This window comes from Nematolebias whitei, chromosome 1, assembly GCF_014905685.2.
Source record: "Nematolebias whitei isolate Nwh7 chromosome 1, NemWhi1, whole genome shotgun sequence".
NCBI classification, from domain to species: domain Eukaryota; kingdom Metazoa; phylum Chordata; class Actinopteri; order Cyprinodontiformes; family Rivulidae; genus Nematolebias; species Nematolebias whitei.
Genome location: NC_056498.1, coordinates 59,160,850 through 59,175,982, shown reverse-complemented (window position 1 = coordinate 59,175,982; position 15,133 = coordinate 59,160,850). Strand labels below are relative to the sequence as shown.

The window sequence follows — 15,133 nt, the reverse complement described above, 5'->3', positions numbered from 1 at the left end:
ATGAAGCATAATGTCAAAACTTTTTGTTTTACATATTCAATGGAGTGGGTAGAAGTATAAACTTATCAAAATTCCCACAACTGTAATTGTCCCCCTCTTACAATGCTGTGATTGCTAGTATCACTCAGCCCTCTGTGAATAGTAAACAGCCATCAGTGTGCTAATGATCCATTGTTAGGCTGATGGTCCTTCTTGAGCATGTGATCAGCTGGTTTTGGTTGTCAGCAGCAAAACTGGTTGATCCACTCTGAGAAGGTGCTATTTAAGAGACTGAGCTGAATACAGCTCCTCAGACTGAGGAAGTCTCTCGGATGAGAGACGAAACGTTTCTATATTTTTTTGCTTTGTTTTGTTTTTTTGAATGTCCAGAGGACCAGATTGAACTTTTTTGGATTAAGTTAAAGTTTTATATATATATATATATATATATATATATATATATATATTCAGTTAATTTATATAGTGCCAAATCACAACAGAAGTTGTCTCAGGACGCTGTACAAAAACATTCACATACATACAAAAGCTAATTAGTAAAAGTTCTCTAAGGAAGAAAGCCAACAGACTTGTTAAATGTTCTCTTCGTCGCCGTCACACATCCTGAGCAAGCACAAAAACAACAGTGAAAAGGAAAAACTTGCTTTTAACAGGAAGAAACCTCCAGCAGAACCAGGCAAGATGGTGAATTGGAATGAGGGGGAAAAAACAAGATTGGTGATATACAGAAGTTCCAATAAATTATGACATACAGTATAGAAATACAGGAAATGGACTTGAGTTTCAAGACAATGATTTTTTTTTATCTAAAAATATAAAATAAAAATCAAAGAAGTGCTGAACATTGCATTGATATGTGTGATGAGACTGTAAAAATCACCCATTTTTCAAGTTCCATACATGCAGCCCGAGTCAGCTGTTAGCATAATTTGAAAGCAAGGCTTAGTTTAGGTACCTTTGACATATATAAATATATAGATGTATATATATATATATATATATATATATACACATATATATATATGCATGTATGCAATACATACATACATACATACATACATACATACATACATATACACACACACACACACACACACACACACACACACACACACACACACACACACACACACACACACACACACACACACACACACACACACACACACACACACACACACACGTTTGCTGTTGCATGCCAGGGTATTTCCAGGAAACCACATCAAGCCTCTTTGTGAAGCCCACGCATCACTCTGCAGTCCCACACTCACTAAATGTCACTGTCTCTGCTGTCGCTTTTGTAACCAGTTCCCCAACGATAACTGCCACATCTCCCCTCACTCCAAACTCCCCCCTCCCACCAAATGATCCATTCCTCCCAAGCGAACCGTTTTGTATGCAAGGGTGGGGGATCCCTTTTTTTTCATTACTATAATTAACATATGACACACTAACAATAGCATAGAAAGAACTGAATGATAGATGAAACGCTCATCATTTGAACTTTCTTTTTGGAACTCTGCAACCAAAGAGAAAAACAAGAGTTGGATGGGGGGGGGGAGACAACCCAGCTCTGCATACATAATAAATGGTGCATTTTGCAACATCTTAACCAGGCCTCAGAATTTATTATCTGATGGCTTTTGCAGCACCTACAGCACTTCCTACACTGGAGAGGGATTCAGCACAAAATTAATTGGACTAAAAGATGAGCTCAATGTTGAGCCTCACATAAAATATAAACAATATTGGAGAAAATAGGATTGCATTTGTTATATTACTTTCTTAACCAGCCATAATCCATAACATTTGGTAATTGTTGTAATAATGTTAAACTAGTTACCCTTCCAAAAGCAGTCATACAGACAGGCACACAGTCAAGAACCACAATAGTCAGATTTCTTAGTAAAAATAATTCATTTCAGGACAACATATAAATAATTATTGAATCACACAATACAGATATCTTGATATGAATAAATACTTAACAAATAAAACCAGGCTTTTTTCATACAATACCCTATTGTCAAAAGAAACTTCCAAACCATTTGCATTTGTTTTGTTACACTTTCTGCTTGTAAGCCGCCGCTCGTTTCCCCACTGATGGAATGTCCCTACACAGGTCAAGAGTACCATTCCTAAACGCCTCAGCAGCTTAGACAAATCATGTGCAATTTATATGATCTCCTCTCAGGCAAAAGAAAAATCAGTCAGAGACCCCCAAACGATGTTCAGGGGTCCTGACGAGCCGACCACTAATTATCCTTTTGTTGATTAAGGTTTGTCTAGAGGTGATTAAAGCACAGAGATCTACGCACAGGCCGTCAGCGTGTGGGCTGGCCTGACAGCTTTAGATACAGTTGAATGAAAAGGCAGACCGAGAGCCTGGTAGTCATTTCCAACTAAAGCCACAGATGGACATCTACAGCAGAGTAGGTGTTTGGCGACGGTCTGAGGGGAATAACTGTTGCAGCTGATATCACATCCGAGTTTGATTACCATTTTATGCTTCATGTTATCTATTAAGATAAATATTTCTTCTTATTTGAATAAAGCACGCTTGTGGAAAGAGCGTCCGTTTGTGGAATTGCAGTGAGAGATCTTGATGAGCTTTAAGAGGTGGCTACACCGAAGTGAAGATGTCTATCTGTGGCGCTTTAGCTAGTCCAGAATAACTCAGGCTGGCCATTTTAAGGAGGTAACAACAACTGTTTGGCAACTGATGGCACATTTTTTTCTTCTTGCTTTTGTATTTTGGTTAAATAAATATATCAAAATACATTAAAAAAAAAAAATCCAACAAAAGAAATAAAAATGTCAAGTTCTTTTTTTTTTGTTTATTCCAGGCGCACACGTGAGTGCGTTTTGTGTTTTATGTTAAAAGATGAGGCATCGGGTTGGAAGGTCCTAACATATGAACGAAGGTCCATATTCACAAAAGCATTTTAAAGGTGGAGGCGCTGGTACGAGATCTTCGAGCAGGCCCCCTATGGTCCATAAAATGTTATAACTACTTAAAGGCAAAACTTATCGAGGATTAGCCCCAATAGTGTGCTGTTAAAGAAACGGCACAAAACACATTCAGATAAACAAGGTTTGCCGAGGCAGGCAACGGGATTGCTCTCTGAAGTTTGGAAATCGTCACCCTGTCACACTGAGCGGAGTTTGTTCACCAACACATCACCTCGGGGGCATTTAATCTCACAGAGCTATGTTTGGATGTGCAAACGTGTATATGTGGTGGAAAGGTGGGAAGTTATTCAATCTGATGTGCCTACGTTCACAAGGTCTTTCCTTTTGTGAACAATCCCAATCTGACACGACCGGTTCTACATTTGCATGTGCATGTTTTGTACGTGTTTTTAGGTGCTTAAGTTGCTAGTAAACATGAAAAACAATGTCCAAGGCAACAGATTTGTTTTGGAGAAAAAGGGAAATTAGAAGATAGAAAAAGGGAAGTCCTGTCTCTATTGTGTTCTCTGCCTTCTGGCCGCTGACACCAGCATGTCGGCTACAATGGAGAGGCTCGTGTTTCTGTACATGTAGCACCAAAACCAGCAGGGGCCAGCCCTGTCTGTCTTGCACTGTTTAGCCACATAAGTTCCTTTTAGCTTTCTACATGTAGCCATTTAATTTTGCTGGGATAAGTGGCAACAATTGAAAGTGATTTGCTTGAAAATGTAAACTTGCATTGCCACTGTCAGACCAATGGAATAAATTATCGATTTGTAGAGTCTCTTTTGGCACATCTTTGTTGATAGAGAGGACAAGTAAAAGATCTTAAGCTAAAAAGAAAAAGGTTGATTATAGATTAATGTGTGATTTGCTTGCTTTGGCTCAATTCGCCTCACTTCTGCTTACTACTTCCACAGATTTGTCATTGGGCTTGCCACACCATTGCGTCCCTCACTCCTCAGAGCTAATGCTAGACAGACAGGCAGACAGATACACAGATGGGTTAAGACATACAGACAGACGGGGTAAAAATCCTTGGCTGTGGTCTATAAAGCAATGTCAGATGCTTCTTGTTATGCCAATATACAATCATTCTGTCCGGCACGATTCCCTACGTACCTCTAAATACAGACTGTACACAAGAGTCAGGCCAGTTGCTCCGACATGTAGCCGAACCTCTAACCGTGTAAGAGCACACAGCGAATCAGATGATCATAATTGCACAGAGAGGTATTCTGGAGGCCATGTCTACTGCAAACACACACACACATTCACCACAACCCCCTCATGTACACACACTCTCTCTTCACATTCGACATAAGGGGGTTTGATTTTCAGGCCATAAGGTTGCTAGTTAGTCACTAGCTACTTAGTTAGTTAGTATCAGAGGTGCATTGACTGGCATGGGGAGCCCGCTGCAGGGCAGTGGCTCTAACGAGCTACCGATGGGTCGTCATCGACGCCGTGCGCCGAATGTGATCAGCCACGATAGATCTGTTTGAAGTGGTCACACTCGTTGCAGTAGCCCTGTTTCTCCTGGTTGGCATAGTGGTCGCAGCCTTGTGTCCGGCACCTCTGCTTAGACTTTTCTTTGGGCGCCTGCGCCCGCCTGCCTGCTTCTCGTCCCTGGCCGCGCGTGTGGCACTCCGGGCAGAGGTCTGTGCAACCCGGGGACACATTACTGCAGCCACTTCGCCGGCACTGAGTCTGGGTCTGGGATTGTTGCGAAGATCTGGGTTTAGCTGCTCGGTCACGCTTTTTTTTTTTTAAGATGAGAGGGAGAGAATAAAGAGGAAAAACAAATGTCAATTGGTAACTGAGGGAGAGGAGAAGGGCAGAACAAAAAATAAATAAAAATGCATGGAACAAAATCCGACAAAGACCAAGCAAAAAGTAGTTTACGATGAGATGGCAGAAACGTACCAAAGGGGGGGAGTAAGGGGTCCTATGTGCCACTTGGTTGAGACGTGAACTCTGCTCTTTGACGTAGCACTTATCACAATAGCCCTCCAGCATTGCCTTGCCAGCTGAGCCACATCCAGATCCACGACACCGTGTGGCATTCTGGAAGCCTGCCTCCAAACCATGCCTGCTCTGGACTGGGGCAGGAGGAGGAGTCAGGTCTGGATCGCACAGGGATGAACATAAACAATACACCATGAGCAAATATTCACAATAACTCTGATCAAACATTTATCACACCTGAAAAACACTTCAAGTGAATAAGCGTGAAGACTTACGGTGGTTGGTCTGATAGTCTACATAGCAAATAGTGCAGAAACCCAGTTTCTCTGGTGTCCCAAAAAATTGGCAGCCAGATCTTTTACATGGCCGGGCCAGAGGGGCCTGCCAGGCCGACGTGTGTCCTGGGGTTAGCGTGAGGCATGGCTGTTCAGTGTCTCTGGCCTGGCTCCAAGCAGAACCCTCAGTCCTGGGGTTGCTCTGCTGTGGCTCACTCCTCTCTGGAGCCTGTTGTCTCTGCATGCATGGAGGACACAGGCCATTGAATATCCTGAACGCCTCCTGTCTGCACATGCTGCATCGCTCAGTCTCTGTCTCGCAGCCCGCCCACTGGGTCCAGCCAGAGCCTGGAGCTGGGTGGGGAACAGTAGGTGCCCCGTTGGGGCCAGGGAGCCCTGTAGTAACTGTTCCAGCTACAGGGGGTCCGTGATTCTGCCTGGAGTTGAAGCAGCGCTCACAAAGTCCATCATGCTCCACACTGAGGGTAAAGAGGCAGCCCGGTGTTTTGCACTTCATGGCATGAGTTTCACTGTAAAGACTGAGGCTGGGAGCAGTGGGTGGGGCCGAGCGGGGACTGGACAAGACCACCCCTCTACCAGTGGAAGAGCAGGGTGGGCTACTGCTTCGAGTCCCTCTGGAGCTCACCTCAGCCTCTGAGCCTCCCACCACTCCCAAACCTCCCTGTACACTTGCTCCCTTGGTCTGAACCACCCCTTCTATCCTTGCGCCTCCTCCGGTGGTGGCCTGTCGCTTCTCAAAGCATTCGTGGCAATGAGGCTGCGTGTCCACGGAGACATAGAAGGTGCATCGGGGCGTGGCACAACGGATCTCAATGAGGGAGAGTTGAGACACAGAGAACGGTGGCGGTCGCTGCGGCTGGGCGGCCCAGGCTTGCTCCTTGTCCTCCTGCCAGCGCTGATACTCATGGTTGACAAGCTGTAGGTAGTCTTCCATCAGGTTCATGTCTTCAGGCAGGTTGCCCTCATCCAGTCTAAGAACAGACACACACAGTGTGTTTAATAACTTAAGAAGTACTCAGCAAATTAACTTTCTTAAACAATTCTTATTAAAAGCTTCATTAAAAATGGTTAAGCAGTGTTGAGTTGGATCATTGACCAACAGCTAAGACACCATTTCCTCCCATACTGTCATTTTAAGGAACAGATTTATAATCTATAGGTACCGTGCAGCTTTCATGATCCATGTGGTGTCGTGGCCCAAGCCTATGACGGGGATCTCTATAATGTGCAGGTAGTCATTAAGAAGTCTCTCTTTCTGAGGGTGCTCCTTCTCCATTAAGAAGTGCACCTTCAGCTCCTCGAAGCCAACTCGTTTTGGGTTAATCAGTGGAACTGCTCGGATCTCTGGAGGAGCAGATCAGACCAAGATATTAGATGGAGAGAAGAAAAAAAACACAAGCACTTTGTTTCTTTAGTTACTTTCCATGTTTCTTCTCTTTCCTACCTGGACCACTGTCTTTGACGGTGATGAGGGGTGCGAAATGCTGGGAGTCGTAGCCAAGCACTATTGGGTATTTATAGCAATCTGCGGGCTTCCATTGTAAAGGCAGATAAATCCCACCCACATTAAGAGGAGAGATGGAGGAGCCAGATTTCATACTTCTGACCACCTGGTCTGTTGAATTAAAAAATATATAAACCTCTTTAGGATTTAGAATTGAACTAATCACAGCTCTGACCATATTAATGTTCAATTGTTAATCTATCCTAAACAAAATGAATTCACAATATTCAATACACCATCAAGGCATAAATATGTGGACTAACCAGCAGAATGTCTTTAAAGTCTAACAAATGCACTCCAGCGTGATTAACAGCGAGTACCTGCAATGACGATGATGGGCCTGCGGAGAATGTTGGAGAGGATGAAGATGTGAATATCCTCCAGGGAGTCAAACTGGAGGCCATTGCTACTAGAGACCGGCGATGCCATCTTTACAATTTTATCCCACTCCTCCTCCCAGTTCTGAGACACATACAAACAGTTGGGATAAAAATAAAAACTAATTTGAGCACACCTAAATGATAAATTATAATTTTTTAAAGCAAGAATGATAGCATGATAATCCAGAATCTGAACTCAAGCTTTCACATTCTAACCCAAATATCGATGAGGTCCTATATAACGTGATTTTTGGTCGGGTTTGTATACCATGGTGGTGTATCGGAGTCCGGTCTGCGTGAACTCCTGGGACTGCAGCAGCTCCGCCTGGAAGCGAGCTTTAAAAACAGTAGTGTCCGTCTCTTTCAGAACCTTGTGGAGAGCTTTCCGGAGCACCAGGTCTGTGTCCTGAACACCAAGCATGTACTGAGACGCAGCATGAAGCAGACAGTTCCCATCTCCTATCAACACACAGAAAGCCAGCAGTTAACAGTAGAGCATGGGCTACAAAGTTTGATGCTCATAAATATACAGTTTGTGCACAGAGCGGACAAGTGCTGCACGTGCACACTAATGTGAAACTAAAGTCTGGGGATTTCCGAGCCGTTGGTTCAAACTTCACACTATCTGGTTTGCAGATTACACCAAGATCCTTATATGTCTGAAAACACACACATGCACTGCAGACAGGGCTTCAGCTTGACATAAAGCTTTTAGCCGACTTGGATGGAGACAGCATGTGTTATTTAATGTCAATAAAATACCTTCTGAAGTTTTCTAATAGCCCAAGGAAATACAGTGTTGCTCAAAAGAAGAGTGTGAAAGTGTGAGCTGTTAAAAACCCTGGAATTTTATTTTGTCTCCTTTGGCAGCGCTGGGTTTTTTCTCATTGTGAAACAGTAGAGGCTGTATTTGTCGATGTGTGCAGCTCTTAAAAAAACTGTAGACACTCTAAACACAGGAATTTCCCTCGACTAACTTCTGTTTTTTTTGTTTTTGTTCGCATATATGTGTGCGTGTTTGATCCATCGTCTGATCCCAACTATCAATGCTGCTCAGCAAGTCCTGTACTTTCCACAAAGGCGTGACTTTGACAAGAAGGAATGTTAGTGTTTTAACTACTGTCATCATAGGTCGATTAAGACAAAAATTTATGGGCAAGGAGATAACAAGAGCCCACATGAGTACAGACACAAAGAAAACTACAGTTACGTTAACGTGTAGGGTTAGTGCTTACTTTTATGTCCAGAAGAAGCTTAAATATGTAGTAAGTTTTCTGATTTAGTTCATGGACAAGATATAAACCCTGCACACAAAAAATCTTCTGTTTCCCCCCCCCTTTTTAAAAAAAATAAATAAAAATGGCTGGCCTTTAACTAAAAAAATGTCTAAAAATAAATCTTGCCTCGAGGTGTGTTGTAGGCCAAGCTGTGAACAGATTTCTAAAATTAACACTTTTCAGCGTTTACAAGATGACTGTAATGCGAAAAACTGCTTTTCATACGACTAAAAGAACATGCCACTAAATTTGAAGAGTAAAAAATACATCAACTTCCCTTCCAGACTAAAAAAAAAAAGTGTTGTTGCGTTTCGGGGCTCTTGCATCACTAATAAAAACACACAGTGCACAGCTTTCTCGTGAAGAAAGAAAAAAGTAAAACTGCATATTCGATGAAGATGCACGTAAACGCAGACACGCATGAATTGACTCAAACGTACAAATGCAGACTCCTCTTATGCAAAAGTCAAAAAAATAAATAACTTTTTGACCATAAATTGAGCCAGTGGCCTGACGACTAAAGATGAAAGACAGTCGCCCCCATCAGTTTAAATATAGACACTTCCTCTATGGAAATCTGAGGCACTTCCTGAAAACACAAGTCCAGGACCAAACCATCGCTATTTTTGTTGCCACCAAGGTGACAGCACAACGTAAATGTGTTGCGTGTCTAATGGGGCTCCGATTCTGGTTCCTGCACTTAAGAGGTAGTCACCACAACTTTATGAAGACTATTCAAAAGAAAATTCATATAATAAGAAACAAAATCCACACGCAATGTCTCTCCCATATCAATATTCATTAAGTTACAAAGCTAAATTTGTGACCTGATGCCAAATACTATGAGATCTTGTTTACTGCAGAAAACAGCCAAAGTGACTGAAAATATGTCAACAATGGCGACGTCCATGGAAGAGCCATTTGGGAATGAGAAATCTGGTAATTTGATGCATTGGTACGTATTTACGCTCAGATTTGTTGAGTAAAGTACAATGATGAATAATGTTCGGGATGCTGTTTAATATACCGTATTATTTTACATTATTAGTGTTTAGCGTACATCTTAGATCCTTTAGCGCAGGGGTCTGCGACCTTCACGGTCAAGAGAGCCATTTTTACGTCTCCATTCACTACATTGAACGTGTGCGGAGCTGCAACAACCTGCTACAACTGTGGTCATCAACTGGTGGCCCATGGGCCACTTTATGTTTGCTGGAGGGGGCTTTTGTAGCCAGTAAGGGTGACATTATAAAGTAAACAAATATCAAAATTATTTTTTAACATTTATTAAAGAAAAATACCAGATTCTTGTTGTTTTTTTTTGTTTTTTTTTTTTGGGGGGGGGGGGGGGTACTTTTTTTTATTTAAAAAAAATCTATAAACTATGCAGACAGTTCTTCATATAAATAAATAAAGCATCAAGTTAAAGTATCTTACTCCTTGTACTTGCTCCAATGTTCATATTTGCAAAATAAATGTCAGGAAAACTTTGAAATAATCCTTTTTTGTATAACCAATAAGATTCAGTTTTATGCCAATTTTGGTCAAAGCTTGAGTCGTTGAAGAGGGACCAAAGAGCCGCATGTGGCTCCAGAGCCGCAGGTTGCAGAACCCTGCTTTAGCATATACCGGTATCTTAGATCCTTATATACTGGGTTTTTTATACTTTATATTATTGCTATTTTGGGGTGTAACTGGGAACCTTGAGTACACAATTTCATTCCACCTCATGTACCGCATGTGATGCAAATGAAAGTAATGAACCTTGAACTTGAAAGTGCTTTGATTACATTGAGTGTGTACCCGCATTTAACAATTGCATATCAACGTATTTGGATGTAGAAAACTCTTTCAAACTGAACCACTTAATATAGTTCAGGAAATCTTTTTGAAGCCGACTTCATCGTTTGTAATGAATTCTTTTAAAATAGGTGCAAATAAAAGTTAAACTAATGCAGCATTGAAGAAATCCTCGATGTAGATTAAATCCTAATGTATCCTTTGTTGCTGCAAAACATGGACCGGTTTATCATTCCTGAACCAACCCTGTGTGAAGCGGACACATGACACTCTTTGGATGGTGTTTGGGGAAAAATACTCAGACATTTTTAAGTAAAGAAACTAAAATTTTATCAGAGTACTTTGTTGGGGAAGACAAGAAAATGATTATGGCTTAGCTGGCTTTTTTAAATTTGTTTTATTTACGTTAGTTAATTATCTTTATTAAATCTTAAAATCTCTGGAGACTTTGAGTCTTCAGGAAGCTTACAGAAACAAGAGGCTGAGAAAAAGACTGAAATTTAAGTCCCAGACGATGCTGGACGTTCCCTGGTGGTCTTGTTCTTTGTCATGTTTTGTATGTACGTCTGCTGAGGTCCAGTGACTCAGCAACAGCCAGTCCTCTCTGGGTATGTGTGTGTGTGTCGTACGTCCTCTGCTCAAAGTCACGTCTGGGTCCTTCAGAGTTAGACGGTCCACTTCTACATTCGGTCTCATCTCTATGACATCAACTTCATAAGCCAGGAAATTCCTTTCAGGTTACTGGCAGCTGAAGTCAAGACAGACTAGTCTGTCATCAATTAAAGAGTCTTTCTTAAAGAGGAACTATGCACTGATGGAAGTTGCAGTGAGTCATACAGTTATTAACAATTTCAAAAATGACAGGGACCCTTAGGACATAGCACAAAAAGTCCAGTAAGTTCCTTCCCCATCCAGTAACTGTACAGTGTAAATTCTCAGATGAGGGTGATAAAGGAATTTCTCACAAACAGAAACATTTCCTCTGAAAACCCACGTTTAGGTCAAACTTGTAGTGCTGATTTCCACTTCCTCCTCCTGTTGTGAATGCTATGGCTGATGATTTTCTTCAAAGACTGTTTTTCCCCCTTCACCTAAAATAGATCTGTGCACATACCAGATGTGTGTGAAGTAAAATATGTATATTAAAACAGAAACAGGTGACTGAGACGTTGACCTCAGTCAGGCAGGTGTGGGTAAACCTATGTGATGTTTTGACATTCACACTTCTTCTGTACACCTTAAAGGAAAAAAAAAAAACTAGGTGAAACCCACAATGGCTGCAAATGAAAACAGTGGAAATACTTGGCCTGAAACATCAGCAACAGTAAATACCAGTGCTGTAAGTGACGCTGGTGACATTTCCAGTATAAAGCTGTGATCAGAAGAGCTCAGACCCCCTGCGTGAATGTTTGTCTATGCTGGGATGTTCCCGAGTTGCAACATAAACGTAACAGAAAACATGACTTCGCAGCAGTGGGCCGTCTGAAATCCAGCGAGCGGCCCAGTAAAACCAACAAGATAGCTAAATGAGTCTATATGAAAGTGGAACCCATGTGCCTCGATTATTGTCACTTACAGTAATCCTGCTTATGAGTAACGACATCTGAGAACTTGCATGTTGAATACATTTGACTTGCACCATTTCTGTTACAGAAAATGAAACAAAAGCAACAACCGTGCTCAGCAGGGAGCAACGCAGATAAGGAACTGTTTCTAAAAGCGAGAAGACCCAAGTTTTAAACCAATTAAACCAATCTGATGAATTGTTCCTGTGAATCACCTTCCTCATTTAGCCCCAAAAGTACAACTAAACCTAAACTATTTGATAAAACACCCCCAACCCAGTGGTGTAGTCTATGTGAAAGACTATGCAAAGTATACCCATGAAAAGCTCGGGAATTTCAGTATACCCACTTAAAAGTGCACAATAATGTGTGACATATCATTGGACATGTCTGTCAACACATTTGGAACATTTTATAGACACATTGAATTGGTTCAACCTGTCTTTTGTATAAGTAATACTTCTGTACTTACTACTTAATACTTGAACATGTTTTGCTACAGTTTATTAAATTCTATAACATGTTTTTAATACAAAACCAAGTGTTGTACAAAGTTTGTTGTACGTTTATTCAAATATAAGCATCAGAGAAATTTTGAAGTGTTCAATATGCTTAAAATGGGGCAGCTGTGGCTGAGTGGTTAGAGCAGTCATCCTCCAATGCAAGAGTTGGGGGTTCGAATCCACCAGCAGTCACATGCTGCAGTGTCCCTGGGCAAGACACTGAACCCCTCGTTGCCTCTGATGTGTGTCCCATCAGTGTATGAATGTGATCTAAAGCACTGATTAGTCTCGTTAGAATGATTTGTTCAATTAGCGTTGTAGAGATTTAGTAGAGTAATGTATGAATGGGTAGATGAGGACACAGATTGTAGTGTAAAGCGCTTTGAGTATCTTGAAATAAGATAGAAAGGTGCTATATAAGTACAGCCCATTTTACCATTTAAAATTCAAAATAAATTGACAATTACATTGTACTAACCGGTGTACTTCGGTTTCTAAGCACAGTATACCCAGTAAATTCAAAAAAGTTCAAGACAAAAACAACTGGACTTTATTTATAACAGAAGACGTTTTGCTTCTCATCCGAGAAGCTTTCTCAATTCAAAGAAACACGGAGTGTGGGGTTCAGGTTATAAAGCTGGAGACAAGATACACACATACATATGCAGATTGACCTATCGCGTCTTCTGTTACAAATACAGTCCATTTGTTTTTGTCTTGAACTTTTTTGAATTTACCATGTCCTGGATGATTGAGAATCTTCACCAGCGTACTATACCCAGTACAAAAATGTAGACTACATCACTGTCCCCAACCTCTTCCCATTCCAACACGTTCCCTAACATCAGTTTAGTGTTTCTTACCATTGGTGCGAAGTGGCACCATCTTCTTCAACTCCCGACACCAGTTGAGCTTCTTCTCCTGTTCCAACGAGGCCTGCATCCCTCGGTCCAGGATGGCGGCCTGCACTACCTCCCTGAAGGCCTGGGGGAAGTGGTTCATGGCGATCATCTCCAGCGTGTGGCGGTGCATTCCCCGCAGGTGGTGCATGAGGTCACCGCTGGCGGCAGGCTTCACCACGTCATTGGGCACTCGCTGACGGATCTTCACGGCTTTCAGCAGGTTGGAGACGAACAGGAACTTGGGGAGGAAGTTTTGACCCTGCGACATGGCGGACGAGTAGCCGGGCAGGAGGGGGAACAAGGAGGCTGCAACCGGCGATGTTCGAACAATGTGGAAACTGGACAGAGAAAAAAGGGGAGAAAATTGGTTGCAGTAGAATAACCATCAGACTGGCGGGGCTGTTGGGAAATTTTCTGTGGAGATTCCCCTTCCTTATTAATTGAGACTTAAGACAACCTAATTCACTGTTTGCTCGGGAAACCACCCAGAACGCAGGGATATTTGACTGCGGACATGTTTGGTGCTGACAGGAGATTCTGCTCATCCAAACTAAATTAAACGCACAAAGAACGCCTTGTATTCATGGCTTTATCTTCTAATTCTCCTTTTCATTTTGACGGTTTCTAAAGAGTTGTCACCCCCAACAGGCTGTCCCCGCTGAGCTCAAAATCCTCCAACAATAAACTGGTGCTTTCCAGACTTTCACCGCGGGGTACCCAGCATTTTCCAGACTGCTGTGAAGGTCATGAGTCCTCCTAACCAGCTGTCCACCTGGGTCAATTTAAAGGCAAATTTCAGGGTGTTAGTACAGATAGAATGCAGTTCTTCATGTAGGAGGTAGATAAACTTTGTTCTTATCCAACAAAGTCAAATATGGTTAAAAAAAATTATGCTAACTTGTAGTAACTTATAGTTGTGATGCTTTATCCATAAAAATAAAGCTTCCAAGGAGCAGTGAGAAGAAAGGCTGAGGTGCAGAAGTTTTAAAGGAACATTTCAGCCAAAATGAAGACAGCGTTTGACAGGAAGTGGAAAACTAATGATCAGCAAGTACGCCTGGAAGTCTGCTGACTTTTTAACTCCCATCTCATACGAGCTGAGTGAGTCAAAGTTCACAGCCACCTGACAGCTGAAGTGGCCTCTGTGTTTTACTGAGGAGCAGCAGGTGCAACAACAGGCTAGGCCATGCTAAAGCTAAGTCACTCACTGACTTGAGGGACTAAAAATAAAAATAAACAAATAAAACAGACACCTGCTGTCAGGGAGCACGCTGGGTCTGAGGTGTTTCCACGGCAGTGTTGGACGCAGCGGGTTAGCATGGCGAGCAAAAAAAAAAAAAAAAAACAACAACAGGAGACTTTGCTGACGTTCAAGGCTTACGTAATTGCGATGACAACTACCTTAAAGACAATGAAGGGCTCCTCGGCGGTTCACGGGGCGCGCGCGGACGCAGAGAACCCGCGCGGGTGACACGTTTGTCCGCTTGACGCCTCGTTATCCGCTCGAGGGTGACGTCTTTGTAAACAATGGCTGTCAAAGCCACTGTCGTGAGCAGGCTTCCTCCTCCACGTCCCCCCCGCACAGAAACACGAGCGCACGTTACTCCGGGCCCAAACACGCCGCGTTCGCCAAGTCTCGCCCCACTCGGCGGGGGATGTCGTCCACACCGAGAGGCAGAAGACGACAGGACTGCTGTCTTACCTGTAATATGTCGGAGGGAGGAGGGGGTGGTAACAAAGCCTCCCGGATGCTCAGGCTAGTCCTCTCTCAGCCACTTCACTCAGCCTCACCGCAGCGGTTCTCGGCGCCATTCACCCTTCTCGTTCTCTTCACTGTATCTCATCTGCTTCGGAGCCCTGGCAGCTCGCAAAGCTTTTCGAAAAGACTAGACACGTTCGCTAGTCTTTTAGAAAAAAAAAAAAAAAAGTCAAGGGGATTTCCACACGGGGACTTTCCGTCCACCCATTTTCCTCCCTCTCTTTCAATCT

At 42.6% G+C, this 15,133-nt stretch overlaps 1 protein-coding gene across 1 annotated transcript; it reads right to left on the bottom strand.

Moving 5' to 3' along the window:
* Positions 1–4,279: 4,279 nt before the first annotated feature.
* On the bottom strand, positions 4,280–13,443 carry tnfaip3 (tumor necrosis factor, alpha-induced protein 3). The gene is made up of 8 exons (XM_037685933.1): positions 13,106–13,443; positions 7,366–7,556; positions 7,038–7,179; positions 6,658–6,828; positions 6,377–6,557; positions 5,193–6,184; positions 4,876–5,075; positions 4,280–4,707 (listed from the first exon to the last, which is right to left on the bottom strand). The coding sequence occupies exons 1-8, from the start codon at positions 13,410–13,412 to the stop codon at positions 4,432–4,434; spliced, it is 2,460 nt and encodes an 819-aa protein (XP_037541861.1). The 5' UTR covers positions 13,413–13,443; the 3' UTR covers positions 4,280–4,431.
* Between the last annotated feature and the right edge of the window lie 1,690 nt (positions 13,444–15,133).